We start from the raw sequence: 27,270 nt of genomic DNA, 5'->3' as shown, positions 1-27,270 counted from the left end.
GATGTGCCTAAACAGTGGAAACCCCCCAATTATAACTGAAACCCTAATCCAAACACACCCCTAACCCTAATTCCAATGGTAACCCTAACCACACCTCTAACCCAGACACACCCCTAACCCTAATCCCAACCCTATTCCCAACCGTAGATGTAGTCCAAACCCTAACCCTAACTTTAGCCCCAACCCTTAACCCTAACTTTAGCCCCAACCCTAACTGTAGCCTTAACCCTAACCCTAGCCCCAACCCTAACCCTAGCCCCAACCCTAACCCTAGCCCCAACCCTAGCCCCAGCCCTAACCCTAGCCCCTGCCCTAACCCTAGCCCCAACCCTAACCCCAACCCTAACCCTAGCCCCAACCCTAACCCTAGCCCCAACCCTCGCCCCAACCCTAGCCCCAACCCTAACCCTAACCCTAACCCTAGCCCTAACCCTAGCCCTAATGGTAAAATGGAAATAAATACATTTTTTTAATTTTTTTTATTTTTCCCTAACTAAGGGGGTGATGAAAGGGGGTTTGATTTACTTTTATAGCGGGTTTTTTAGCGGATTTTTATGATTGGCGGCTGTCACACACTGAACGAAGCTTTTTATTGCAAAAAATATTTTTTGCGTTACCACATTTTGAGAGCTATAATTTTTCCATATTTGAGTCCACAGAGTCATGTGAGGTCTTGTTTTTTGCGGAACGAGTTGACGTTTTTATTGATAACATGTTCAGGCACGGGAGATTTTTTGATCGCTTTTTATTCCGATTTTTGTGAGGCAGAATGATCAAAAACCAGCTATTCATGAATTTCTTTTGGGGGAGGCGATTATACCGTTCCGCGTTTGGTAAAATTGATAAAGCAGTTTTATTCTTCGGGTCAGTACGATTACAGCAATACCTCATTTACATCATTTTTTTTATGTTTTGGCGCTTCTATACGATAAAAACTATTTTATAGAAAAAATAATTATTTTGGCATCGCTTTATTCTGAGGACTATAACTTTTTTATTTTTTCGCTGATGATGCTATATGGCGGCTCGTTTTTTGCGGGACAAGATGACGTTTGCAGCGGTACCATGTTTATTTATATCCGTCTTTTTGATCGCGTGTTATTGCACTTTTTGTTTGGCGGTATGAGAATAAAGCGTTGTTTTTTGCCTCGTTTTTTTTTTTTTTTTTTTTTACGGTGTTCACTGCAGGGGTTAACTAGTGATATAGTTTTATAGGTGGGGTCGTTACGGACGCGTCGATACTAAATATGTGTACTTTTATTGTTTGGTTTTTTTTATTTAGATAAAGGAATGTATTTATGGGAATAATATTTTTTTTTTCTTTATTTAGGAATTTTTTTTTTTATTTTTTTTTTTACACATGTGGGAATTTTTTTAACTTTTTTACTTTGTCCCAGGGGGGGACATTACAGATCGCTGATCTCACAGTGTGCACAGCACTCTGTGAGATCTCCGATCTCACTTACAGCCGTGCAGGCTGCAGCTTTCATCTGCAGCCTGCTCGGCACCCGGAAGTGATCCCTGCAGGACCCGGATGCAGCCCCGCGGACATTTTGGATCCGGGGCCTGCAGGGATAGGAGGTAGGAGACCCCCGGAGCAACGCGATCACATCGCGTTGCTCCGGGGGTCTCAGGGAAGCACGCAGGGAGCCCCCTCCCTGCGCGATGCTTCCCTGTACCGCCGGCACACCGCGATCATGTTTGATCGCGGTGTGCCGGGGGTTAATGTGCCGGGGGCGGTCCGTGACCGCTCCTGGCACATAGTGCCGGATGTCAGCTGCGATAGGCAGCTGACACCCGGCCGCGTTCGGCCGCGCTCCCCCCGTGAGCGCGGCCGATCGTGCTGGACGTACTATTCCGTCCTTGGGAATTAGGGCCCACCCCACATGGACGGAATAGTACGTCCGATGACAGAAAGGGGTTAAATAAGAGGGTTATATCACACAAAATAGTTACTAAATAATACTTCTCATGTCTACTTTACATTAATTTTTAAAACAACATTTTTTGGTTGTTAGAAAGTTATAAGGGTTAAAAGTTGACCAGAGATTTCTTATTTTTTAACAATTTCCAAAAACTTTTTTTTTTTTTTTAGAGACCACATTACATTTGAAGTGACTTTTAGGGGTCTATATGACAGGAAATCCCCAAAAGTGACATCATTCTAAAAACTGCACCTCTCGAGATGCTCAAAACCACATTAAAAAAGTTTATTAACCCATCAGGTGCTTTACAGAAATTTTTAGAATGTGAAAGAAAAAAAAAATTTGACTCGCTGGTACTATACCCCAGCCAGACTGGCAAAAATTAATCAATCTCATTCCCCAGATTGCTGGAGGGGTTGTGGTCTACGTGGTAGTTTAATCCATATGTTGTGGCAATGCCCGTACATCAGACCCTTATGGACAAATATATCTAATCTAATTAATAAAATTCACTCTACAGATATCACGCTATCACCACAACTGGCTCTGCTGTCTCTGGATACCCAATCAATCTCACCATCCCTGGTCGCGATTATTATTCACATCCTCCTTATTACCAAAAATTCTATTGTTTATCATTGGAAGAGATCAGACCCCCCTTTGTTCCAGGATATTGTGGATAAGATTCACACTCATAACTCTTATGAACATAAGCTGGCCCTGATTGACAATAAATTTGAAAAATACTCCAGAAAATGGTCCAGATGGATATGAACTATTCCCCCGAGCATAATATTGTACTGTTTCTATGTATTCGCATAGTTGTTATTTTATTGTATATTTAAGGACTTGCAGGTCCTTCATGTTCCCTTCTTTCCCTTTTTGTCACTATTCCCTTTTCCTCCCCTCCTTCCCTTATTACAAACTTTAAAACGTTCAATAAAAAGTTTGAAAAAGAATGTGGAAGAAAAAAAATGAAACTAATTTTTTATCACAAAAATGTTATTTTCACAAGACTAACAGGAAAAAATGACAACCAATATTTGCAATTTCTCCTGAGCATACCGATACCTAATATGTGAAAGAAAACCACTGTTTAGATGCATGCCTGGGCTCGGAAGGGAAGGTGTGCCATTTGACTATTTCAATACAAAATTTGCAGGAATAATCACCAGACACCATGTCGCGTTTGGAGACCCTAAGGCTTCTTTCACAATTCCGTTTTTTGCCATCCTGCATCATCTGAAAATATGCCCGCAGGATGCGTTTTTTTGCCACAGACTTTTATTGACGACGGATTGCGACGGATGGCCACACGTCTTATCCGTCATGCAACGGATGCGTCGTGTTTTTGCAGACCGTCGTGGCAAAAAAAAACGCTCAAGGAAACGTTTTTTCGTCCATCGGATCCGCCATTTCCGACCGTGCATGCGTGGCCGGAACTCCGCCCCCTCCTCCCCGAACTTCAGAATGGGCAGCGGATGCGTCGGAAAACTGCATCCGCTGCCCACGTTGTGCACAATTTTGCACAACGTCCGTCGGTACGTCGGGCCGACGGTTTGCAACGGCCCTGTACTGACGGAAATGTGAAAGAGGCCTAATGTGCTGACAGAGTGGAAACTTCCTAAAACTGACACCATTTCAGAAACTAGACCCCTCTAACTTATCTAGATGTTTGGTGAGAACTTTGAAGCCCTCAGGTGCTTTTCAGAAGTTTGTAACAAAGTGCCTTGAAAAAAAAATCACATTTTTCCCACAAAAAATTTCTTTTAGTCCCAAATTTTTATTTTCACAAATTAAACAGGAGAAAATGCACTCCAAAATTTGTTATAGCAATTTCTCTTGAATACGCAAATAACCCATATGCAGTGAAAAACTACTGTTTAGGTGCACGGTATGGGCTCAGAAAAGAAGTGACGTTTTGGAAGGAAGATTTTGATGAAATAGTCTGCAGGTGTCATGTCGAGTTTGGAGAGCCCCTGATGTGCCTAAACCGTGGAAACCTGCCACAAGTGACCCCATTTTGGAAATTAGAATCCTCAAGGAATTTATCTAGATGTGTGGTGAGCACCTTGAACCCAAAGGTGCTTCACAGAAGTTTATAACGTAGAGCCTTGGGAAAAAAAAAATCACATTTTTTGCCCTAAATTTTTTATTTTCACAAGGGTAACAGGAGAAAATGGAACCCAAAATTTGTTGTGCATTTTCTCCTGAGTACAAAAATACCCCATATGTGGTAGAAAACTACTGCTGAAACATAGTGCACAGCCTGGAAGGGAAAAAGTGATATAGTGGAGCTCAAGTTTTGCTGGACTGGTTAGAGGGTGCCATGTCATATAGACAGAGCCCCTGAGGTGCCTGAACAGCAGAACTCCCCATAAGAAAAGTCATTTTACAAACTAAACCTTTCAATGAATTCAACTACGGGTGCAGTGATCATATTGACACCACAGGTGCGTTACAGGATTTTATACCATTTGGCAATGAAGAAAAAAACTATTACATTTTTACCAAAATTTTGTTTTAGCCCCTAATTTTACATTTTCACACTGGGAAATGAAAAAAAATGACAACAAAATTTGTCCCACAATTTCTGATGAACGTAGAAATACCCTATATATGGCTGTACAGCACTGCTTAGCCACATGGCGAGACTAGTGAGGGACGGAGCGCCATTTGCCTACTCGAGCAGATTTTCCTACAATAATTTGCGGATTCCATATTCAGAGCCCCTAAGTGCTAGAAGAGCAGAATCCCCCCACAAGTGATTCCATTTTGGAAATTATACCCCTTTGGGAATTTATCTACAGATGTAGTGACGACTTTGACTCCATGGGTGTTTTCCGGAAACAAGCAGCAGTGGATGTTGCCAAGTCAAAATTGCAAACTGCCATTGTAGGGACCAGCACGTTGTGGTGACCAGTACGTTATGTCCAGCTCAAGCTTCTGGATACATGCACCCGTAAATTAGGCAGGGTCTCCTTATTACAGAAATGCCAAACATGTGGATGATAAATGTGGTTTAGGCACACTGTGGGGCTCAGAAGGGAGGGGGCATTAGGATTTGGGAGCAGAAAATTTGCTGAATTTCTTTTAGGTGGCCAGGAGCCATTTCTCTTTTCCATCTCGCTTGTGCTACCAGTAACGTGGAAGCCCCCTTTATTTCCATTGACAGATGACAGATCTGAGTGGGGACTTTTTGTGGATTGAGTTGAAGCTTTTATTGGGAACATTTTACATAACATTTGGGATCACATTTATCCTGTGTTCTACGCTGAGCACTTACTTTGTGGTTTCTACCTAAATCTCCGAGTGTCACGATTCAGATGAAACCTCCAAAGGATCAATTCACTATAATGAGGCAGCAGAGTGACCTCCATTCAGCGATGTCCTTTTTTTCATAATTGCACAAAACTGTGGTGGACTGCGTTTTTATGCAAGCCTAAAAAGACGGACACTGCCAGATCACAGGCCAATTGGCATCCACAGTGTCTCCATCTGCCTCATTATAGGAAATATTTCGCCAGGGGTTCCGTCTGAATCATGTATTTCAGAGATGGAAACCCTAGTGCAAGTGTTCAGCGTAGAGTGCAGGACAACCATGCGCCGAGCCTTACTGCCATCTTTGGTAGGCAGAATGAATAAATCAACAGCAGGAAAAGGAATTGGTTTCATTTATATTTTACTCCGTTCCTTGTGTGGTATAGGTGATTAGACGACTCTATTCTTCCGGTCGGTGTGATTACAGCGATACCAGATTTACATCAGGTTTTTCTGCTTGGCTGCTAACACATATTAAAAGAAGCTTTTTTTGCAAAGCTATTTTTTGCATTGCTATATTTTGAGACCAATAATTTTTCTATATTTCATCCGACAGTTATGTGAGGACTTGTTTTAGCGGGACGATTTGATATTTTTATTGGCACCATTTTCGGATACATTACCTTTTCTGATAGCTTTCTAGTCCGATTTTTGGGACGCAAAATGAACAAAAACAGCAATTCAGGATGCTAGGCGCAGGGATTCTTCCTCTGCACAGGATGGATCCCAAGCCTTGTCTTCTCCTTCGGTCCTCCATTCAGTCTCGACCGCAGTGAATGCTGCTGAGCAAAGAGGTCAGTCAGCATCTTGCTCAGATCCGGGCTATATGCTTGGTTACTGCTGCCTCTCCAGGTTCAGATATAGTAACATAGTAACATAGTTATTAAGGTTGAAGGAAGAGTTTAGGTCCATCTAGTTCAACCCATAGCCTAACATGCCCTAACATGTTGATCCAGGGGAAGGCAAAAAAACCCCATGTGGTAAGAGTAAGCTCCACCATGGGGAAAAAAATTCCTTCCCGACCCCACATACGGCAATCAGACTAGTTCCCTGGATCAACGCCCTATCAAAGAATCTAATATCTATACCCTGTAATATTATACTTTTCCAGGAAGGTATCCAGTCCCCTCTTAAATTTAAGTAATGACTCAATCATTACAACATCATACGGCAGAGAGTTCCATAGTCTCACTGCTCTTACAGTAAAGAATCCGCGTCTGTTATTATGCTTAAACCTTTTTTCCTCCAGACGTAGAGGATGCCCCCTTGTCCCTGTCACCGGTCTATGATTAAAAAGATCATCAGAAAGGTCTTTGTACTGTCCCCTCATATATTTATACATTAACATAAGATCACCCCTTAGCCTTCGTTTTTCCAAACTAAATAGCCCCAAGTGTAATAACCTATCTTGGTATTGCAGACACCCCAGTCCTCTAAATAACCTTGGTCGCTCTTCTCTGCACCCGCTCCAGTTCAGCTACGTCTTTCTTATACACCGGAGACCAGAACTGTGCACAGTATTCTAAGTGTGGTCGAACTAGTGACTTGTATAGAGGTAAAATTATGTTCTCCTCATGAGCATCTATTCCTCTTTTAATGCATCCCATTATTTTATTTGCCTTTGTAGCAGCTGCCTGACACTGGCCACTGAATATGAGTTTGTCATCCACCCATACACCCAGGTCTTTTTCATTGACGGTTTTGCCCAGAGTTTTAGAATTAAGCACATAGTTATACATCTTATTACTTCTACCCAAGTGCATGACCTTACATTTATCCCCATTAAAGCTCATTTGCCATTTATCAGCCCAAGCTTCTAGATTACATAAATCATCCTGTAATATAAAATTGTCCTCCTCTGTATTGATTACCCTGTAGAGTTTAGTGTCATCTGCAAATATTGAAATTCTACTCTGAATGACCCCTACAAGGTCATTAATAAATATGTTAAAAAGAAGAGGGCCTAATACTGACCCCTGTGGTACCCCACTGCTAACCGCGACCCAGTCCGAATGTGCTCCATTAATAACCACCCTTTGTTTCCTATCCCTGAGCCAGCTCTCAACCCACTTGCACATATTTTCCCCTATCCCCATTATTCTCATTTTATGTAACAACCTTTTGTGTGGCACCGTATCAAAAGCTTTTGAAAAGTCCATATACACTACATCCACTGGGCTCCCTTGGTCCGGTCCGGAACTTACCTCTTCATAGAAGCTGATCAAATTAGTCTGACATGAACGGTCCCTAGTAAACCCGTGCTGATACTGGGTCATGAGGTTATTCCTCTTCAGATACTCCAGTATAGCATCCCTTAGAATGCCCTCCAGGATTTTACCCACAGTAGAGGTTAAACTTACTGGCCTATAATTTCCGAGTTCAGTTTTTGTCCCCTTTTTGAATATTGGCACCACATTTGCTATACGCCAGTCCTGTGGTACAGACCCTGTTATTATGGACTCTTTAAAGATTAAAAATAATGGTCTATCAATGACTGTACTTAATTCCTGCAGTACTCGGGGGTGTATCCCATCCGGGCCCGGAGATTTGTCAATTTTAGTGATTTTTAGACACCGCCGTACTTCCTGCTGGGTTAAGCAGGTAACCTTTAATTGGGAATTTTTATCACTAGTCATATTGGCTGCCATGGGATTTTCTTTTGTAAATACTGATGAAAAAAAGTCATTTAGCATATTGGCTTTTTCCTCATCCTCATCCACCATTTCACCCAGACTATTTTTAAGGGGGCCAACACTATCATTTTTTAGTTTCTTACTATTTATGTAGTTAAAGAATATTTTGGGATTATTTTTGCTCTCTCTGGCAATGAGTCTCTCTGTCTCAATCTTTGCTGCCTTGATTTGCTTTTTACAGAATTTATTTAATTTTCTGTATTTATTTAATGCCTCCTCACTACCTACTTCCTTTAATTCTCTAAATGCTTTCTTTTTGTCCCTTATTGCGCCCCTTACAGCTCTATTTAGCCATATTGGTTTCCTCCTATTTCTAGTATGTTTATTCCCATACGGTATATACTGTGCACAGGTCCTATCCAGGATGCTAATAAACGTCTCCCATTTTCTTTGTGTATTTTTATGCCTCAGGATATCGTCCCAGTTAATTGCACCAAGATCCTCTCTCATCCGTTGGAAATTTGCCCTCCTGAAGTTTAGTGTCCTTGTCACCCCTCTACTACACATCTTATTAAAGGAGACATGAAAACTTATTATTTTGTGATCACTATTCCCCAAGTGACCCCCAACCCTTATATTTGATATGCGGTCTGGCCTGTTGGTTAATATTAGGTCTAGCAGTGCCCCCCTTCTTGTTGGGTCATGAACTAGTTGTGAAAGGTAATTGTCTCTCATAGTTGTCAAAAACCGATTACCTTTACTGGAACTGCAGGTTTCTGTTCCCCAATCTATTTCAGGGTAGTTGAAGTCCCCCATAATAATGACTTCTCCTTGAGTCGCAGCTTCATCTATTTGCTTTACGAGGATATTCTCCATTGCTTCCATTATTTTTGGAGATTTATAACAAACCCCTATCAGTAATTTATTATTTTTTCCCCCTCCCCTTATCTCCACCCACAGGGACTTTACATTTTCATTAGATTCACCTATATTATCACGCAGGATGGGTTTTAAGGTCGATTTTACATACAGACACACCCCACCCCCTCGCTTATCTGTACGGTCATTTCTGAAAAGGCTATAGCCCTGCAAGTTAACAGCCCAGTCATGGCTCTCATCCAGCCATGTTTCAGATATCCCCACCATGTCATAATTATGCTCCAACAACATTCATTCTAATTCGTCCATTTTGTTGGCGAGGCTTCAGGCATTAGTATACATGCACTTGATGTTCCTCTCTGTACCTCTATTCTTTCTTAAATTACTAACTGTTCTAACCCCACCCCCCATGCCACCGCCACCCCCAACTTCCTTATTTGTGCCCAGGTCTCTATCTGCACTATCTTCCCCTCCTATAAAATGAATACCCTCCCCCCCAATCCCTAGTTTAAACACTCCTCCAACCTTCTAGCCATTTTCTCCCCCAGCACAGCTGCACCTTCTCCATTGAGGTGCAGCCCGTCCCTAGCGTAGAGCCTGTTGCCCACTGAGAAGTCGGCCCAGTTCTACAGGAACCCAAACCCCTCCTTCCTACACCAATTCTTGAGCCACTTATTAACCTCCCTAATCTCCCGCTGCCTCTCTGGCGTGGCACGTGGTACAGGCAGTATTTCGGAAAATACCACGTTGGAGGTCCTTGTTTTCAGCTTGCAGCCTAATTCCCTGAAATCATCTTTAAGGACCTTCCACCTACCTCTAACTTTGTCATTTGTGCCAATGTGCACCATGACCGCTGGGTCCTCACCAGCCCCTCCCAATAACCTGTCAACCCGATCAGCGATGTGTCGGACTCGAGCGCCAGGTAGGCAGCACACCGTCCGACGATCCCTGTCTTTGTGACAGATTGCCCTATCTGTTCCCCTGATAATTGAGTCCCCCACTACCAGCACCTGTCTGGCCTGCCCTGCTCTCCTATTTCCCTCCTTACTGGAGCAGTCACTCCTCCGGCTTTCAGAGGACATGCCTGGCTGCAGCAGTGCTACCCCTGTACTGGCACCGCCCTCATCTGCCAACTTAGCAAACTTATTGGGGTGTGCCAGATCAGGACTAGCCTCCCTGGCACTCTTCCCTCTACCCCGCCTTCTATCTGTCACCCAGCTAACTGCCTCACTGTCCTGCAGCTCCATCCTACCATCCCCCCCCTCATCTATCCCATTGAGCGTCTGCTCAGTGAGCAGAAGACTCCTCTCCATATTGTCTATGGATCTCAGTGTTGCCAGCTGCACATTTAGATCCAGAATCTGGGCTTCCAAATGCACAATGTGCTCACATCTCGCACAGCAGTATGCACCCTCGACCGGCTGATCAAGAACTGCATACATGTGGCAAGATGTGCACTGGATGGCATTAACAATAGTGGAGCACATTTCCTAAGGGGATTGCACCACACAAACGTTAATTAAAAATAAATACAAAGTATTAAAAAAAACAAAAAAAACAGACAGCAATTCCTCCCTTGGAAACTCCCTGATTCCAAAGTCACTGAATCACAAGTCACACTTACCGCCGTCCACACTTACGCTCAGGTCACACTCAGCTCGCTCACACTCGCCATGCTGAAGATTTATAGATTTTTTTTTTCTCTCTATTTCCCTTCAACAACAAGCCACCTTGCTGTTCAAATACACTTTCCAAAAGGACTTGAGCCCCAAACAGCTGCCCCTTATAAACCCTTGATTATGACCGCCCACCCTAAGTTAACCCCTTGTGAATATAGCTACTCCCAATTCAGCAACTCACACAAATTCACACAGGTATTTGTTAAAGGCCTTCCAAATACCTCCTCACTGAATCACAAGTCACACTTACCGCCGTCCACACTTACGCTCAGGTCACACTCAGCTCGCTCACACTCGCCATGCTGAAGATTTATAGATTTTTTTTTTCTCTCTCTCTATTTCCCTTCAACAACAAGCCACCTTGCTGTTCAAATACACTTTCCAAAAGGACTTGAGCCCCAAACAGCTGCCCCTTATAAACCCTTGATTATGACCGCCCACCCTAAGTTAACCCCTTGTGAATATAGCTACTCCCAATTCAGCAACTCACACAAATTCACACAGGTATTTGTTAAAGGCCTTCCAAATACCTCCTCACTGAATCACAAGTCACACTTACCGCCGTCCACACTTACGCTCAGGTCACACTCAGCTCGCTCACACTCGCCATGCTGAAGATTTATAGATTTTTTTTTTCTCTCTATTTCCCTTCAACAACAAGCCACCTTGCTGTTCAAATACACTTTCCAAAAGGACTTGAGCCCCAAACAGCTGCCCCTTATAAACCCTTGATTATGACCGCCCACCCTAAGTTAACCCCTTGTGAATATAGCTACTCCCAATTCAGCAACTCACACAAATTCACACAGGTATTTGTTAAAGGCCTTCCAAATACCTCCTCACTGAATCACAAGTCACACTTACCGCCGTCCACACTTACGCTCAGGTCACACTCAGCTCGCTCACACTCGCCATGCTGAAGATTTATAGATTTTTTTTTTCTCTCTCTCTATTTCCCTTCAACAACAAGCCACCTTGCTGTTCAAATACACTTTCCAAAAGGACTTGAGCCCCAAACAGCTGCCCCTTATAAACCCTTGATTATGACCGCCCACCCTAAGTTAACCCCTTGTGAATATAGCTACTCCCAATTCAGCAACTCACACAAATTCACACAGGTATTTGTTAAAGGCCTTCCAAATACCTCCTCACTGAATCACAAGTCACACTTACCGCCGTCCACACTTACGCTCAGGTCACACTCAGCTCGCTCACACTCGCTATGCTGAAGATTTATAGATTTTTTTTTTCTCTCTATTTCCCTTCAACAACAAGCCACCTTGCTGTTCAAATACACTTTCCAAAAGGCAATACTCAGCAGCGAACAGTCACTCCTGAATCTAAGTCCAGGTTTCGTTCTACTGAGAATGCTCGTGGGTCGACTTCTCGTTGGTGGTCTCCCATCACATGCTCAGGTCCTGGTCCGCTCTGTGAGTGAGCAAGTGAGCAAGGTCCTGTCAGATTGACAAACTATAAAAGGATCTTTGGCACACCCGTCGGTGCGCTAAGATCACTTATGTTTGGTGTGTGTGAGGAACTTAACGGTAGTGTGGACTCCGCTGTATGTGCTCAGGGCAGGCTCAGTGCCTATAGAATTCCGGCTTCTCCAGAGGGGAGATTGTGTGTGAATTCAGGGCAGGCGCTAGTGCTTTTAGAATTCTCGCCTCTCTGGAGAGGAGTTCTGTGAGTGCTTGTAGTCTACTACCCATTCCCGTGCCACAATGGGGCTTGCGTACTCCTGTGACGCTAACATGGTACGCGATTAGCGCCGTATCACTCTGCGGCTGTGTGCCTATAACACAGCTCTGCTGCAGAGCATCTTTCCGTCGCTGTGTGCGATTGGCACAGCCACGTGCTACTCCACTGAGTGACGTTTAACTCCATGCAAGTCAGGTACGCTCGCTGCTTGTTTCGACATTGTCCTCCTAGCTGCAGTATACCATCCCTGCACGGTGGACCCCAGGTGGCAAACGCACTTTATTATTATATTTTATTTAGTGCGTTCTGCCAACCCTAACACAGGATTTGTGTCTGGTTTTTGGGTTTTTTTTATGTCGCTCCGCATCTGGTAAAATTGAAAAGGTAACTTTGTTCTTCGGGTCAGTACGATTATAGCGATACCACATTTATATCTTTCTTTATGTTTTGATGCTTTTACACAGTAAAAACTATTCTTTATAAAAAAAAAACAATTATTTTTGCATAGCTTTATTCTGAGAGCTATAACCTTTTTATTTTTCCGCTGTTGGAGCTGTATGATGGCTTGTTTTTTGTAGGACAAGATGACGTTTTCAGCATTACTATTTCTATTTACATTCATCTTTTTTATTGCGTTTAATTCCACTTTTTGTTCGGCGGTATGATAATAAAGAATAGTTTTTTGCCACGTTTCGTTTTTATTTTTTTTTTGCGGTGTTCACTAAATCGTTTAACTAGTGGGACAGTTCTATTGGTTGGGTCATTCCGGATGCAGCTATAACAAATATGTGTACTTTATTTCTTTATTTTACTTTCATAAAAATATTTATTTACTAAATGGTGGCCCGATTCTAACGCATCGGGTATTCTAGAATATGTATGTATGTATGTACGTCGCGCTGTGAGTGGGAGTTAAATTCCGCGACAATATCGCTGATTGGTCGCGCCCGGCTGGCCTATCAGCAAAGCGTGGTTCAAATCTGGCACCAATTTGCGGCCAGACTGCGCCTGTCGCTGACTAGTCACGGCCGGCCGGGCACGACCAATGCGGTGTTTAAATACTGCGCCAATATCGCTGATTGGTAGCTTACGGCCGGCCGCGACCAATCACCGATATTGGCGCGGTATTTAAACACCGCTTTGGTTATTGGTCGTGCCCGGTTGGCCGCGACCAATCAGCGATATTGGCGCAGGATTTAAACACCGCTTCAGTGATTGGTAGCTTACGGCCGGCCGCGACCAATCACTGAAGCGGTGTTTAAATCCCGCGCCAATATCGCTGATTGGTCGTGGCCAACCGGGCACGACCAATAACCAAAGCGGTGTTTAAATACCGCGCCAATATCGCTGATTGGTCTCAGGATGTCGGGGGTTCAGCGCGCTGGAAGTCGGGGGTTCAGGGTCCAGGATATAGTACAGCCACGTAGTATATAACACAGCCACATAGTATATAGCACAGCCACGTAGTATGTAGTATATAGCACAGCCACGTATGTAGTATATAGCACAGCCACGTAGTATATAGCACAGCCACGTAGTATATAGCACAGCCACGTAGTATATAGCAGCCACATAGTATATAGCAGCCACATAGTATATAGCAACCACATAGCATATAGCACAGCCACATAGTATATAGCACAGCCACATAGCATATAGCAGCCACGTAGTATATAACACAGCCCACATACTATATAACAGACAGCCACGTAGTATATAGCAGCCACATAGTATATAGCACAGCCATGTAGTATATAGCACAGCCACATAGTATATAGCACAGCCACATAGTATATAGCACAGCCACATAGTATATAGCACAGCCACGTAGTATATAACACAGCCCACGTACTATATAACAGACAGCCTCGCGAGACCACTAAGTCATCTGGGTAATTTTGCAATGCATCTCTGGGAACAGAAGCTGGCGGCAGCCTCGCCGCTCGCGTGCATCGGTGGACGTCGGAAGGTGAGAATAGCACCATTTTTTATTTTTTTTAAATTATTTTTAACATTATATCTTTTTATTATTGATGCTGCATAGGCAGCATCAATAGTAAAAAGTTCATCACAAAGTGTTAATAGCAGCGTTAACAGACTGCGTTACACCGCTTTATGCCGCGGTGTAAAGCAGTCGGTTTAAAGGACTGCTAAAACGCTATGTGGGTGGCGGGCGATGACTGGGGGGAGTATGGAAGGGGCACTGACTGCAATGAATAGGAAGCGGCCATTTCGCGGCCGGACTGTGCCCGTCGCTGATTGGTCGCGGCCGCTGCCAGTGACCAATCAGCGATGCGGGATTTGTGACAGACAGACAGAGAAAGACAGACAAACAGATGGAAGTGTCCCTTAGACGATCATATATATAGATGGATACAATATATTTGTATTTTATATATTTTTTAATTATTTTGTGACTTTTTTTTTTTTTTTTTAAATATATAATTTTTCACTTTGTCCCACTATGGAACATTCACTTTTTGCAGATTGATCGCTTGTTTGCTTTACAAACAGTCAGCGCTACACTGAGTCAAACTTGCTACACCATGCTCTAGATGTCATCATGATCAGAGAGCAGAGGAGTCTCCCTCCCTCTGCTGGCCTGCTAAATACTGCGATTGATATCGGTAGCAGTATTTAATGGGAGCAGTGTGGGCACCGCTCCTGCCCTGGGTGCCGGGTGTCAGAATCATCTGACACCTGGCGGCAATAGCACGCGCACAACCACTGTGCGTGGTTGATCGCCATGACGTATCCACATGTCAAAGGTTGGTAAGTACCAGATGACCATGATGTATGGATACGTCTAATGTCGGGAAGGTGTTCAATTTCTCATACTGTATTCTTTCTATATTTTACCAAGTTTCAGAAATTCAAACCAGAAGCGTATTCCTCCATTATTCTACTCAACATTAACTTTTTCATTTTTGTCTGTATTCTTCCAAAATGCTGCTTAACTTACTTGTTGAACTAGAAGCAAAATATTTTTTTTCCTCATCTTCAATATTTTCAAAAATGTGTGTAAAACTCGGTTAACCAAGGTTGTATTTGTATGATGTCCAAAAAGTAAATTCAGCACTAAAGCACATATTTCAGGATAAAGAAGTTCTCCAGTGGCGCATGTCTCTACATGATCATTTGTGCTTCCTAACTCTTCCAGCTCTGTTTTGATTCCTAAAAGAAAAAAAAAAGAAAATGGGTAATAGGCTAAACAAATCCTGATACACAAGTCTGCTTGTGGATTTCTAACATCTATGTTAACCTCTCATTAACAGAGTGACTTTCAATTTTTACGCTTTTGTGTTTTTCCCCTTCTTCCAACGGTCATAATATTTTTTTTATTTTTCTGTCAACATAGCCAGAAGAGGAAGAGGAAGGTATTTTTAAGATGATAATTGAAGTTCTGAATGACAACATTCATTATACCATTTATTAGGCTCTTTTTACTTGAAAAAAATAAAATTCTACAATATTTCTTCTATTTTTGCAGCATTCATTGTGCTGCAAAAGTGACTTGACTCCATAATTATCCAGGTCAATACAATTATGGCGATTAAAAACTTGCATAGTTTAGTTTTTATTAAGTCGTGAAAAGAAAATTCTGACATTTGATAAATCTTGAACAAACATCTGTATTACCCTACATGAATCGCATTACAAACTGTTTACAAGGTGGTACCTTACCCCTTGTACGCTTTCTAAAGGCTGTGCAAATTATTTCCCTTTTTGTAGGCAGTAATGCAGTATGAATGCAGATTTTCTACACATCTTTTGGGGAGGTCCCAGGCTAAAAGTGCTCTGAAATAATACACTGCTCAAAAAAATAAAGGGAACACTAAAATCCCTCATTGTAGATATCACTGAATGAAATATTCCAGTTGTAAATCTTTATTCATTACATAGCGGAATGTGTTCAGAACAATAAAACCTAAAAATTATCAATGTAAATCACACCTAATATCCCACGGAGGTCTAGAGTTGAAATGATGCTCAAAATCAAAGTGGAAAATAAAGTTACAGGCTGATCCAACTTCAGTGGAAATACCTCAAGACAAGGAAATGATGCTCAGTAGTGTGTATGGCCTCCACGAGCCTGTATGACCTCCCTACAATGCCTGGGCATGCTCCTGATGAGGTGGCAGATGGTCTCCTGAGGGATCTTCTCCCAGACCTGGACTAAAGCATCCACCAACTCCTGGACAGTCTGTGGTGTAACGTGACGTTGGTGGATGGTGCGAGACATGATGTCCCAGATGTGTTCAATGGATTCAGGTCTGGGGAAGCCAGTCCATAGCTTCAATGCCTTCATCTTGCAGGAACTGCTGACACACTCCAACCACATGAGGTCTGGCATTGTCCTGCATTAGGAGGAACCCAGGGCCAACCGCACCAGCATATGGTCTCACAAGGGGTCTGAGGATCTCATCTCGGTACCTAATGGCAGTCAGGCTACCTCTGGCAAGCACATGGAGGGCTGTGTGGCCCTCCAAAGAAATGCCACCCCACACTATTACTGACCCACTGCCAAACCGGTCATGATGAGGGATGTTGCAGGCAGATCGCTCTCCATGGCGTCTCCAGACTCTGTCACGTCTGTCACATGTGCTCAGTGTGAACCTGCTTTCATCTGTGAAGAGCACAGGGCGCCAGTGGCGAATCTGCTAATTCTGGTTTTCAATAGCAAATGCCAAGCGTCCTGCACGGTGTTGGGCTGTGAGCACAACCCCCATCTGTGGACGTCAGGCACTCAGACCATCATCATGGAGTCAGTGACTAACCTATTGTGCAGACACATGCACATTTGTGGCCTGGCAGGGCTCTGGCAGTGCTCCTCCTGTTCCTCCTTGCACAAAAGCTGAGGTAGCGGTCCTACTGATGGGTTGTTGCCATCAAAGGGCCCCCTCCATGTCTCCTGGTGTACTGGCCTGTCTCCTGGTAGTGCCTCCAGCCTCTGGACACTACGCTGACAGACACAGCAAACCTTCTTGCCACAGCTCGCATTGATGTGCCATCCTGGATGAGCTGCACTACCTGAGCCACTTGTGTGGGTTGTATAGTCCATCTCACGCTACCACGAGTGTGAAAACACAACCAACATTCAAAAGTGACCAAAACATCAGCCAGAAAGCATTGGTACTGAGATGTGGTCTGTGGTCTCCACCTGCAGAACCACTCCTTTATTGAGTGTGTCTTGATAATTGCCAATAATTTCCATCTGTTGTGTATTCCATTTGCACAACAGCATGTGAAATAGGAAGCAACACTATTTGACAATCAAAGTGGACAGTTTGATTTCACAGACGTTTGATTTACTTGGAGTTATATTCTGCTGTTTAAGTGTTCCCTTTAATTTTTTTGAGCAGTGTATTACTTCTCTAATCAAATTACCCTTTTAAATTGTACCCATACTCCTCAGAGCGCACTTTTATCATTAAACAAAACATATAAACCTATTGTTATTTACTTATTTTTATATTAAAAAATCTAAGTAGCAGCAAGACGGATATACACTTCAATACCTTCCAAAAGTGAAAAAATATGTTCACGCACGCAATCATTACGAATTAATACATGCAAAAAAGTTTTAGTTTATTTTGATTATTCTGATAAATATTGCATATTGCATACCACTGTTATTAGGCTGCATAGGAGACTGTAGGGGAGAAGGAAACCGGCAAGGTGGGTGTGGGTGGTTGACAGAGCTGAGAATGCGTGCATGTGTGGACGAGCTGAGTGTGTAAGTACTTGTGTATATGTGGCAGAGCAGTGTGTGCACATGTGTGCCTAGCAGAGCCAAGTGTGTGTATGTGTGCATCTGTGGCAATTCTCCAGCAAGTGAAATCAACGGTCTGCACGCTGGGTATTCTGACACTATGGGATATTCACTTTTTGCAGATTGATCGCTTGTAAAGCATAGCATAGAAGGGGCTTTGCTATGCTTTGCAAACTAGAAACGGTAAAGAGAGGGGCGCAATAGCGCAGTTACCAAAATAATTTACTGTAAGGTAAAATTCTCAACTTTACACTTTGTGAGTATGCACCACACATATAGTACGTATGATAGGAGGGATGCAGATGGCACCGGACCCACGAAGGATCTTCAAGAAATACTGGATAGGATATTCAAGATGCTGATAATTCCGTGCTCCTCCAAAATCAGGCAAGGGAATCACAGAGTTCAGAAGAGTTGCATACTTTATTCAGGGCTATAAAATACTCAAGCTACTTACCGGTAGCAGTGTTTTTCAGGAGCCATGACAGCACAGACGAGAGAGGGACAGGAAAACCTACAGACATAAAAGGGCGGTACCTCTCTCCCGCCTCAGTTGGATTACAGAGCATGAGAGGACCACCCCGGTTAGTTAGCACATAAATAATTTATACATTCCACCCATGTGACTAAAGAAAAATTTCTATATATACAAGTGGTGTTAAGCCATATTAGCATAAAGGGAGGAAATATAAGGGTGCTGTCATGGCTCCTGAAAAACACCGCTACCTTTAAGTAGCTTGAATATTTATTCAGTCGCCATGACAGCACAGACGAGAGATTTAAAGAGAAAGAGAATCTTAGGGAGGGACTACTGCTTCCAGCACCCTTCTACCAAACGTGAGATCGGAGGAGCCACCCAGGTCTAGTCTATAATGCTTAAAGAAAGTAGATGGAGATGACCATGTGGCCGCCTTACATATGTCCTCAATCGACACCTCCGACCTCTCCGCCCAGGATGTCGCCAAGGCTCGAGTTGAATGAGCTCTTATACCTTCCGGAACCTCTAGGCCACCTGCTGAATAAGCCAAAGAAATCCCTTCCCTAATCCATCTATCAAAGGTGTTTTTAGACACCCTACATCCTTTTCTGACTCCCTGAAAAGATACGAATAAAGAACTATCCTTTTTCCAAGAGTCTGTTAATGTAATATATCTAAGCAGACATCTTTTAACATCTAATGAATGAAGTTTGAGTTCTTTCTGATTTGAGGGATTAGGGCAAAAGGTGGGGAGATTTATCTCATGCAGTCTGTGGAATTTTGACGATACCTTTGGAAGATAAAGGGGATCAGTCTTTAATACTACTCTATCATCTCTAAACTGAATGTATGGAGGTTGTCTAGAGAGGGCCTGTAGGTCGCTAACTCTCCTTGCTGATGTGAGGGCGACTAAAAGCGCTGTTTTAAAGGACAGGACTTTTATAGGAGCAGAGTCAATCGGTTCAAATGGGGCTTCAGTTAAAGCTGTAAGTACCAAGTTTAAATCCCACGGGGGTAGTTTTTTCCTAACCATGGGTCTCGACCTAGCAGCTGCCTTGATGAATCTAGCGATCCAATAATTGCTAGCTAAATTACGATTTTATAGTGCCCCCAAGGCCGATACATGGACCCTAAGGGTGCTTGTAGCAAGACCCATTTCTAGACCTCTCTGCAGGAACTCCAGAATCTTAGTAATACAGATTTTTTGACCAATCTCTGATCCTGAATTAGTCAAGAATATTTTCCATATTTTAACATAAATATTTGTCGTGGAAGCCTTCCTGCTTTTCTGTAAGGTATTAACCAGTTCTTGCAAAAAACCTTTCTTTTTTAGTAATGCCCCTACAAATTCCACTCCACCAGATGTAAATTGGACACTCGTGGATGGAGGATTGGACCTTGGGAGAGAAGGTCTAAAAGTTCTGGGAGAATCCAAGGCTGAGAAATGGACATCTTCCTCAGCCAAGGAAACCACGGCCTCCTGGGCCAGAATGGTGCTATCAAGATTACTCGAGCTTTGCCCTCCCGTATCTTCCTCAGAACTAATGGGATCAAGTTCAATGGAGGAAACGCATAGGCTAGATTGAAATGCCATGGGATTAAGAGTACGTCCACTGCATACGGGTTTTCTCTGGGGAGCAAAACCGGTGAGTCTTTCTGTTTTCTTTGCTGGCGAAGAGGTCTATCTGGACACCCCCATAGAAGACTGATCTGATTGAAGATGGTCTGATTGAGAACCCAATCCCCTTGTCTGAGCTTTCTGCGACTTTGATAATCGGCCATGAGGTTGTGTTTTCCCTTTATATGAAGAGATGTGAGTGACAGTAGATGAATCTCTGCTATCTGAAAGATACGACCCACCACTTCCATTAAAGGCCTGGACCGAGTTCCCCCCTGATGATTAATGTAAGCTACCGCTACCTGGTTGTCTGAGAATAGTCTGACGTGTCGGCCCTGTAAAGACATAAGGAAATGACTTAGAGCTCGTTCTACCGCTAATATCTCTTTAAGGTTGGAAGAAAAGGTTTGCTCGACATGTGACCAAACCCCCTGGACCCACATATCCCCCATATGTGCCCCCCAGCCCCTGGGACTGGCATCTGTTGTCACCACTCAAGATATATGATTTATCCAGGGAACACCTGTACGCAGGTTTGGTATGTGTAACCACCAACGTAAGGATTGTATAAAAGCCTCAGACAGGGAAATTTATTATCAAGGTGGCCTTCTAACCGACGAGTATTGCACAGTACATCCCACTGCAGGACTCTGGTGTGGTACTGGGCCCAAAGCACAGCTGGGATGCAAGACGTGAGTGAGCCTAACAGTGACATTGCACCTCTTAACGTGACTGACGGATTATTGACTACCTTGAGTGTTTGTCGTCGAATTTTTTCCACCTTTGCGTCTGGCAGACGGCATTCTTGCAACCCCGAGTCTAGGATGAGCCCCAGGAACTCCTGCACCCTTAAAGGCTGTAAACATGATTTTTTGTAATTAATAATCCATTCTAAATTCTGCAAGGTTGAAATTACTTTCACTAGTTGGGTCGAGCAGTGTGAATCTGAGTGTCCTATGGTCAACAGGTAATCCAGATATGGCACCACTAGAATATCCTGTTCATGAAGATGCGTCATGACCTCCACCATTATTATTGTAAAAACACGGGGGGCCACTGCAACTCCAAAGGGGAGCGCCCTGTATTGGAAGTGTTTTATTATCCCCCCCAGTGAAACTGCTACCCTTAAGAACTGTTGGTGGTCTGTATGTGTGGGAACATGATAATAGGCATCTTTAAGATCTAAGACGACCATGAAACACTTGTCAAACAATAGCTTTATTGCTGTTTTTACAGACTCCATTTTGAATGATTGGACCAGTAAGAATTTATTCAAGCCTTTAAGGTTGATAGTACGAAAAGAATTGTCTGGCTTCCTATTCAAAAAGAGGGGGGAATAGAACCCTTTACCTCTTTGTGCTTCCGGAAATTTTATCAATACACCTTTCCGTTGGAGCTCCTGAACCTCAGATTCGAATGCCAGCTGTTCTGTAGGTGAAGAACGGATAGGCGTTAAAAGAAACTTATTCTGAGGAATTTTGTGAAAATCAAATTTCAATCCTGACCTAATAATGCTTAGGACCCATGGACTATTGGAAATCTTTACCCAAGCCGGATAGAAGGCTAAGAGTCTGCCTCCCACCCAGTCCGGCAGTCATTGTGGTTTTTTGTTGTCTCGGAAGGAATTGAACAAAAAGCCTCTACCTCTCTTCTTACTGGAGTCATATCTGGGTCTTTCTCTATTAGATCTTGTACGGTCAAACCATCTTCTGTTAGTACCCCGTCTATAGAAGGGTCTTCCCAGGTAAGGGAATCGCTTTTTACTATCCCCTGCTTTTTCCAGAAGCTCATCCCGAACTGGCCCGAATAAATGCGCCCCTTCACACGGAATGTCGCACAGTTTTGACCTGGCCTGCATATCGCCCGGCCAACATTTCAGCCAAATGGCCCTACGGGCTGAATTAGAAAGGGCCGCAGATCTGGCCGCTAGTTTCACAGAGTCTGCCGATGCATCAGCAAGGTAAGCCGCTACTCCCTGAATCATAGGAAGAGAGGATAAGATCTCATTCCTCGGAGTTTTGTTCCTAAGTTGATCCTCTAAACCAGAGGTCCCCAACCTTTTTTGCACCAGGGACCGGCTTTAAGCAAGACCAGTTTTCCATGGCCCGGTGGGGCAGGGGCGGGGCTTTGGTCATATGGGGGTGGGGTTATGGAGGGATGGAGCTTAGTGCATACTTATCATATAATTATGACATTTATAATGAGAATGTGATTCAACTTACCATAGGTTCAGAATGAGTGGGAGCACCATGCTTGTTTCCCTGGTGCTTTGCACCATTATTGCCCCATAGCTGTGCCATATAGTGCTCTGCACCATTATTGCCCCATAGCTGTGCCATACAGTGCTCTGCACCGTTTATTATTGCCCCATAGCTGTGCCATACAGTGCTCTGCACCGTTCATAATTGCCCCATAGCTGTGCCATATAGTGCTCTGCACCGTTCATAATTGCCCCATAGCTGTGCCATATAGTGCTCTGCACCGTTCATAATTGCCCCATAGCTGTGCCATATAGTGCTCTGCACCATTGCCCCATAGCTGTGCCATACAGTGCTCTGCACCATTATTGCCCCATAGCTGTGCCATATAGTGCTCTGCACCATTATTGCCCCATAGCTGTGCCATATAGTGCTCTGCACCATTATTGCCCCATAGCTGTGCCATATAGTGCTCTGCACCATTATTGCCCCATAGCTGTGCCATATAGTGCTCTGCACCATTGCCCCATAGCTGTGCCATATAGTGCTCTGCACCATTATTGCCCCATAGCTGTGCCATACAGTGCTCTGCACCATTATTGCCCCATAGCTGTGTCATATAGTGCTCTGCACCATTATTGCCCCATAGCTGTGCCATATAGTGCTCTGCACCGTTGCCCCATAGCTGTGCCATACAGTGCTCTGCACCATTGCCCCATAGCTGTGCCATATAGTGCTCTGCACCATTATTGCCCCATAGCTGTGCCATATAGTGCTCTGCACCGTCCATTATTGCCCCATAGCTGTGCTGCTGCTGCTGCAATAAAAATAATAAAACACATACTCACCTGTCTTGCTTGCAGCTCCTCGGCGCCATCTTCCCGGCGTCTCTCTGCACTGACTGATCAGGCAGAGGGCGGCGCGCACACTATATGCGTCATCGCGCCCTCTGCCTGCAGTCAGTGCGGAGAGACGCCGGGAAGATGGAGACAGCGCCCGGCGTGTGGAACGAGGACAGGTAAATATGCGATACTTACCTGCTCCCGGCGTCCCGCTCCTTCCCCCGGACAGCTGGTCTTCGGTGCCGCAGCCTCTTCCTCTGTCAGCGGTCACCGGCACCGCTGATTAGAGAAATGAATTATGCGGCTCCGCCCCTATGGGAGGTGGAGCCGCCTATTCATTTCTCTAATGAGCGGTCCCACGTGACCGCTGAACAGGGGCGCCGCGAACCGGCTGAAAAACCCCAACGGCCCGGTCCTGGTCCGCGGACCGGCGGTTGGGGACCTCTGCTCTAAACTGTCCAGCCATACCATCATAGAACGTGCTGTATAGGTTGCTGCAATTGACGGCCTGAGAGCCCCCGCTGATGTTTCCCAAGCTCCCTTAAGAAACACATCGGCTCTCCTGTCCAGCGGGTCCTTTAAAGTTCCCAAATCCTCAAATGGTAGCGAGGATTTCTTGGAAGCCTTAGGCACCGCAGCATCAAGTTTTGGGGCTTTATCCCATGCTTTAGATGCCGCCTCCTCAAAGGGATATTTTCTCTTAAATGATGGTGGAAGAGAACCTTTCCTCTCAGGTTTCTTCCATTCTCGTGTAATAAGGGAGCTCACTTTGTCCACCACCGGAAAACATCTACGAGCTTTCCGGTCTAGTCCCTTAAACATGACATCCTGCATAGATTTCTCTGATTGGGTTTCTTCAATCCCCATGGTATTATTTACTGCTTTGACCAGCCGGTCTATCTGGTCAAAAGAAAAACATGAATGACCGGCTTCAGTCTCTGAAGATGATGATGATGATGATGAATGAGAAGAAACTGATCTTAGCTCTCCTGAGTCACTGTCCTCAACTGAAATCGGGGATCTAGGCTCTCTTCCACTACTTTCTCTATCCTGAGATAGGGATTTAACTGAACCCCTGACCTCTTGTCTGATCATGTGCCTTAGGCTGGTAGCGAAGTCTGGTGTCTCCTCCGCTATTAAACATTGAATACATGGTCCACATACTGTAGCTTCTTTATGTGGTCATCCGGGAGAGGAACTCCACATTCTGCACATTGTCTATGCTTAGATTTAGTGGACCATTTTTTCCCGATAGACATGGAGAGAGGGAAAATAAGGGGAGACACACATCACTAAGTGAACTTTCTCGGCGATCACTTACCCCTACATAGAAACTGAGTGGTACCGCAGAATGCGGGGGGTCCCTCTCAGCCGGTGTATCATCATTACGGCTTGAGATTTTTTCGGCTTTAGATCTTTGACCCGATCTGTCTCCTGCAGGCCGACTACTGCCACTAGATCGCCGCTGGGTACTCATTACTTGGGGCTTCTCCAAGAGCTGGTCCTGCTGCTCTGGCTGCAATGGTTCCTGCTCCTGTGACTCCATTATGGATAGGAAGCATGTGGCCGCTGATTAGGATTCCTTAAAAAGCCGGCTTCCCCTCAGGTACCTCCCCCGGCTGGGGTCAGCATGTTTAATCCAATTTAATTGTCTGGTACACCTGCCATTGGGAGTCCTCTTCCCCACGAGACCCGCCCCCTAATTAGGCCACCGTCCCCCGACTGCTGCATTACCTGCCTCCTGTACCTCGATCGCGTCAGCGTCATCTTCGCCCGTTACGCCGTTTCCTCCCACCATGAGACCGCCCCCTCTGGTCATCTGTGGCGTCCCGCAGAGACCTCTCCTGCTCACCGCCGCGGCCCGTACCGCGCATGTCTTACGCGTCATCAAGCCACGCCACCCGCCGCGTCATGAGGGGCCGCCCCTTCCGGCGCGTCACTTCCCCCGCCCGAACCACCGGTTTGCGTAACACGCCGGCCAGTGCCGCCATACACACCCCGCCGGCATGCGCTCGATACGCGCGACACGCTGGCCTGCGTCTGACACGTGCCCCACGCCGGCATGCGCCCGACACGCCGGCCTGCGACTCTCCGGCATGCGCGACACGCCGGCATGTGTGACACAAGCGATACGCCGGACATCGCCCAGAAGCCAGTCCGCACGGTCCCAGAGATCAGGGCCTCCCACGGCCATACATACCTGTACCGGAAATGGGACGCCCAAGTCAGCACTCCCCCTGAAGGTTGCTTTCTCCTGCTGCTGGCTACCCCCACAGCCCTCTGTGGTGTGGCACCTCCAGCACACCGGACCTGACTGAGGAAGGGGCCTTCCCGCTTCCTGAACCGGCCTGCCGAGCCTGGGTACCTCTTCTGTCTTCACCTTCTTCTTAAGGTAAGTCTGCAGGGTCCCCTGTCAGTGACAGGAAACCAACTGAGGCAGGAGAGAGGTACCGCCCTTTTATGTCTGTATGTTTTCCTGTCCCTGAAGGGCAGATCCCCTCTCTCATCTGTGCTGTCAAGGCGACTGAATAAACTACGTGTTTTGTGAATGTCCAAGCCAAGCTATATACCTGAGGAAGTGGACAGGACTTCCACAAAATACAGTTTTATAGCCCCGAATAAAGTATGCAACTCTTCTGAACTCTGTGATTCCCTTGCCTGATTTTGGAGGAGCCCGGAATTGTCGGCATCTTGAATATCCTATCCAGAAATGCTTTGCAAACTGTCAGCGCTACACTGAAACTTACTACGCCATGTTCTGAGAATGTTGTAGCAAGTTTGCTAGCTCTGGTGACCCGACAACATCGGGTCCCCATACCAACGATAGTCCGCTCGCAATGACGTCCTGTATTGAGTGCCTGGTGTCAGCTGTCATAAATCATCTGACACCTGGTAGCGATGGTGCACGCGCACAGCCTGCCCCGAAGCACAAACATGTTCCTCATCATAGAGACAGACTGTTTGTGCTTCGGGGAGACCTGTGAGCAGGTCTTTCTTGGTTTCTTTGGCTTACAGCAGGAAGATAAGACTGCCTACAGTCCCGCACCAGAGCACAAGTGTTATGGACTGAACCTCGGTTGGAGTAGTGGTATTGCAACCACTAGGGGCAGCGTCGGCAGGTAGTGTATTCAAGAATAGCCAAGGTACACAGGAGCAGCAATGCAATCTTAGAATGGAGGAGCAGATGAAAGGAAGCTTGACTAGAGTCTGGTAGCTCAATCTCACAAGAAACGGAGTGCTATGCCAGGTTTAAAAAGGGTGTTCAATCAGGGTGGAGCCAATCAGGAACTCGGAGTGGAGACAATTTGGAACTAAGGGTGGAGACAATCAGAAACAACATAGGTTCAAGTATCTGGGTTAGCATGGAACTGTCCAACAAGATGAATTGCTCAGAGGGAAGAGCTGCCACCTGGTACACAAGAGCTGCTGGTTTGAGTCCTGACAACGAGCAGCTCATTAACTGACAACTTCTAACACTGATTACACAAGAACCACAAGATGGGTTTTTTCACCCCCAGGCAGTAGCGTAGCTACCAGTGGGGCATAGGGTGCGGTCGCCCTGGGCCGCTTGCTCTGAGGGGCTCCCCAGAACTACTGCAACTCTTAACTATGTTGGCATGCATAGCACGCCGATGTAGTTAAGCTTAACTATACAGTAGTGCAGGAAGACATGATATTCATGCACTACCACTGTCTGTTCTATAGCCCGGGGGCGTAGGAGTATATGCCCCCGGAACTTTGGATGCCGGCACTGCACCTGTATGCTGACTCTGGCAATCTGCAGACACGACCACATTGCATGCGGTGTCTGCAGGAGAGATGTCACAACGCAGGGCACTTGCTTCTTCCCGCCGGAGAGGAGCAAGACAGCGGACATGATGGTACTGTAACTAGGAGCTCAGGCTGCTGCCTGCACCCAGGGCTGGAGGTGTCTGTGCAGTGAGGAGGGGATAGGACGCTGCTTCCCACTTGGCAAGTCCTGGATGGTTCATTTTCTTGTGTCTGCGGTCAAGCAATCTGAGGCACAGTGAGATTCATAACGGTGCTTGAACTTTTAAACAGATCAGTGACTCTATTCAAATCCTTCGAGCATCACTTGATCTGTAAAAGACTTCAAAGCAGCTGCCATAAATCTCATGGTGCCTCAGATAGAGGGACTCACATAAGTAGTCAGTATCATGCACAGCACTGACAGACGTCACCCCGCTGAAGGACAGCACAGATTA

The 27,270-nt window shown here is 45.1% G+C and overlaps 1 protein-coding gene across 1 annotated transcript in view; it reads right to left on the bottom strand.

Moving 5' to 3' along the window:
* Positions 1-27,270, bottom strand: part of LYST (lysosomal trafficking regulator) — a 591,077-nt gene that overhangs the window by 450,224 nt on the left and 113,583 nt on the right. The window contains exon 8 of the mRNA XM_077289098.1: positions 15,098-15,309. Within this exon, the coding sequence (XP_077145213.1) occupies positions 15,098-15,309 (212 nt within the window). The remainder of the gene's footprint in view (positions 1-15,097; positions 15,310-27,270) is intronic.

Source organism: Ranitomeya variabilis, chromosome 2 (genome assembly GCF_051348905.1).
Source record: "Ranitomeya variabilis isolate aRanVar5 chromosome 2, aRanVar5.hap1, whole genome shotgun sequence".
In the NCBI taxonomy this organism is placed as follows: Eukaryota; Metazoa; Chordata; class Amphibia; order Anura; family Dendrobatidae; genus Ranitomeya; species Ranitomeya variabilis.
Note: the sequence above shows the minus strand (reverse complement) of the source record. Positions and strands in the feature narration are given on the sequence as shown.